Raw genomic sequence first — 2,427 nt, forward strand, 5'->3', positions numbered from 1 at the left:
TGTATGTATGTATGTGTGTATGTATGTGTGTATGTATGTATTAGGAAAACACTGGACTGAATAATTTTAAAAGTAATTTCCCATAAGAAAATTATCAGAATGGAAATCAATAAAGCTCTGTTTGTAACAACCAGAAAATCTGGAGTAACAATTATGTTTGGCAAAAGAAATTCGACTCAATAAATTATGGCATGCCCCTAAATGAAATATTACAAAGCCTTGTAAAATGTCTTTATGGGACACAGTGATATAAAATGATAAAAGCCAGAGAGAACAACCTGAGCAGTATAATCTAATAAACAAAAAACTACATATAGAGAGAGAAATGAGTTTTCTTTAAAAAAAAAAAATAGGTAAGGCATTATTGGTCCGACTGTGAGCGAGGAGAGGAACTGCTCCCTGGCTTTGATGCCTGTGTTTCAGTGACCGAGTGTGGAATGTCTTTACAGACTATGAGGAGGAGCTGCTGGTCGTGAGGTTTAGACATTCTATTTCCTTCTGTAAAGGACCAGAGCTAAACCGAAGCTCAGCCTTTTACAAGCTTTTCCCTGCCCTGCGCTTTTATGAACGCCAGCGGCAAGCTGGGCTCCATTGGCACAGCCCCCGAGGCCTTTCTCAGTGCCTCTTCGACCCTCTGCACTCATTTCCAACCCACAGGGGAGGACCTGCAGGACCTCTTCATCCGGACGTGGCCATCGGTTTGCGGAATGACAATGACGTTGACAACGGACCCACTGTTACTGGTCACCAAGCAAGCAGCCTTTTTTTTTTTTTTTTAAGCATACTGGCTTTCAATAAGACAGGTTACTTAGCAACAACCAAAGTGAAGGAACCCGGAAGAGGAAAGAAGTCAGTAGCCAGAGATGGTGCATGCCTCAGATGAGCTGCCCGGCACAGATGAGCTGCCCAGCACGTATCTGGGTTGCATTCAAGGTAAGCAAGGAAGAGATAGTGCTTGGCTATTTTTATGTCATGAAGCCAAACTATTTGGCTCCTGCCCAGAAGGGCAATTACCTCAAAGTCTTGGCAAGGCCCCTGCGGTATGTGAAATGGTTAGTAGTACAGAAGTAGGGGGAAGAATTACTGACCTTCATAAATACCGATGATATGAGGATGGCTGAGAGATGACATGATCTCAATTTCTCGTCTGATGTGAACCATGTCTAGTTCATCCTTAATTTTGTCCTTACGGATGGATTTTATAGCAACCTATAAAGTCAGGAAATGAAATGTTACTCAGAGGGCTAAACAGACGCAAGCCAGCCATTGCTGCGGGGAGGGCTGGGTGGAAAATAAACACAGATGTTAGTTTTTGGCCAAATCGACAACCATACCACAGAGCTCCGGAGTGACCCCCGCCATGCCTTTCCTTTATAACAGCCTGGGGTTTGGGTCTTCTTCATCAAGCAGTGGCTGTTTAACCGGATATGGCTCATTTATTACAGGACTCTTAATCCTTTGGGGGTAAAGAGAGCCAAAGGTGAGGGACTTTGCAGGCCAAACATAATTATGGAAGGTGAAATTCTAAGCATTCAGTTCACTGTGAAGCTGTAGTAAGGACTTCAAAACAAACAAAATTCACCGTGTGGTCAATCCCATAAAGCCAGTTCACCCTCCAACCCCTCGTTCCAAAGACTGCAACCTAGGCTGCGCCCATACATCTGCTTAGACTGATCCAGCATCCTCCTCCCTTCCAAGGACAGGGTCGATTAAAAAGAACCAGGACAAAGCGAAGGGCATGGCAGCTTCTCTCTGTTCAGCCCCTGTCGATTCCAGAAGTTCCCTGCCAGTGTCTGTGAATCCAAATTTGTAGGGAATGGCCAAGGCCAGCACACAGACTGCTCAAACATAAGAAAAGACTTCAGACGGTAACAGGAGTCTAACAAGGAGAAATGCTTTGCCAATGGATCTGTCTGTTCACCAACAAGGTGGCAAAGGTCAGAAACAGGGACCCTACCAACCAAGCCACTGCCACACTATAAGCCTGCTTAGTTCCCAAATGTCCCCTTCCCTGGCCTCCTTTCCTCACGGGCACACATCCTTCCATGCAAAAGGCAGCTAGCCCATCCCACTGGGTAACAAGGCATGGTGTTATGTGCAAAAGAATGAGCCCACACGAGAAGCAGCTACAACTAGCCACAGCTTGACTACCACGGGTGACAGATATCACGGGGGGGGGGGCAGCCCACCACAGCAACTCCTGCCCGGCCCAGCTCCCACCAATTATAAATAGAAACATTCCTTAATGAAAACACTTCAACCTGAGCCTCATCAAGGACTGGGAGTCATTGCTAATGGGTTTGTTCTCTGCTAGCCTCCTGGAAAGCTGGTTGAGATGGCACAGCAACCCCTGATAGTTCTCCTTCTACCCAACCCCTCTCTAGGCTCTGCACTTTGACAGCACTCCACCTTCACAGCCGTGGATAA

General features: G+C 46.2%; 1 protein-coding gene and 1 long non-coding RNA gene across 2 annotated transcripts in view; one reads left to right on the forward strand and one right to left on the reverse strand.

Moving 5' to 3' along the window:
* Positions 1 to 2,427, reverse strand: part of Nuak1 (NUAK family kinase 1) — a 67,528-nt gene that overhangs the window by 34,207 nt on the left and 30,894 nt on the right. Inside the window, exon 2 of the mRNA XM_005358241.3 lies at positions 1,089 to 1,209. Coding sequence (XP_005358298.1) covers positions 1,089 to 1,209 — 121 coding nt within the window. The remainder of the gene's footprint in view (positions 1 to 1,088; positions 1,210 to 2,427) is intronic.
* LOC113457371 overlaps positions 826 to 2,427 on the forward strand; it is a 14,517-nt gene continuing 12,915 nt past the window's right edge. The window contains exon 1 of the long non-coding RNA XR_003377961.1: positions 826 to 933. This is a non-coding gene — a long non-coding RNA (uncharacterized LOC113457371). The remainder of the gene's footprint in view (positions 934 to 2,427) is intronic.

The sequence above is a fragment of the Microtus ochrogaster genome, chromosome 24 (assembly GCF_000317375.1).
Source record: "Microtus ochrogaster isolate Prairie Vole_2 chromosome 24, MicOch1.0, whole genome shotgun sequence".
Classification (NCBI taxonomy): Eukaryota; Metazoa; Chordata; class Mammalia; order Rodentia; family Cricetidae; genus Microtus; species Microtus ochrogaster.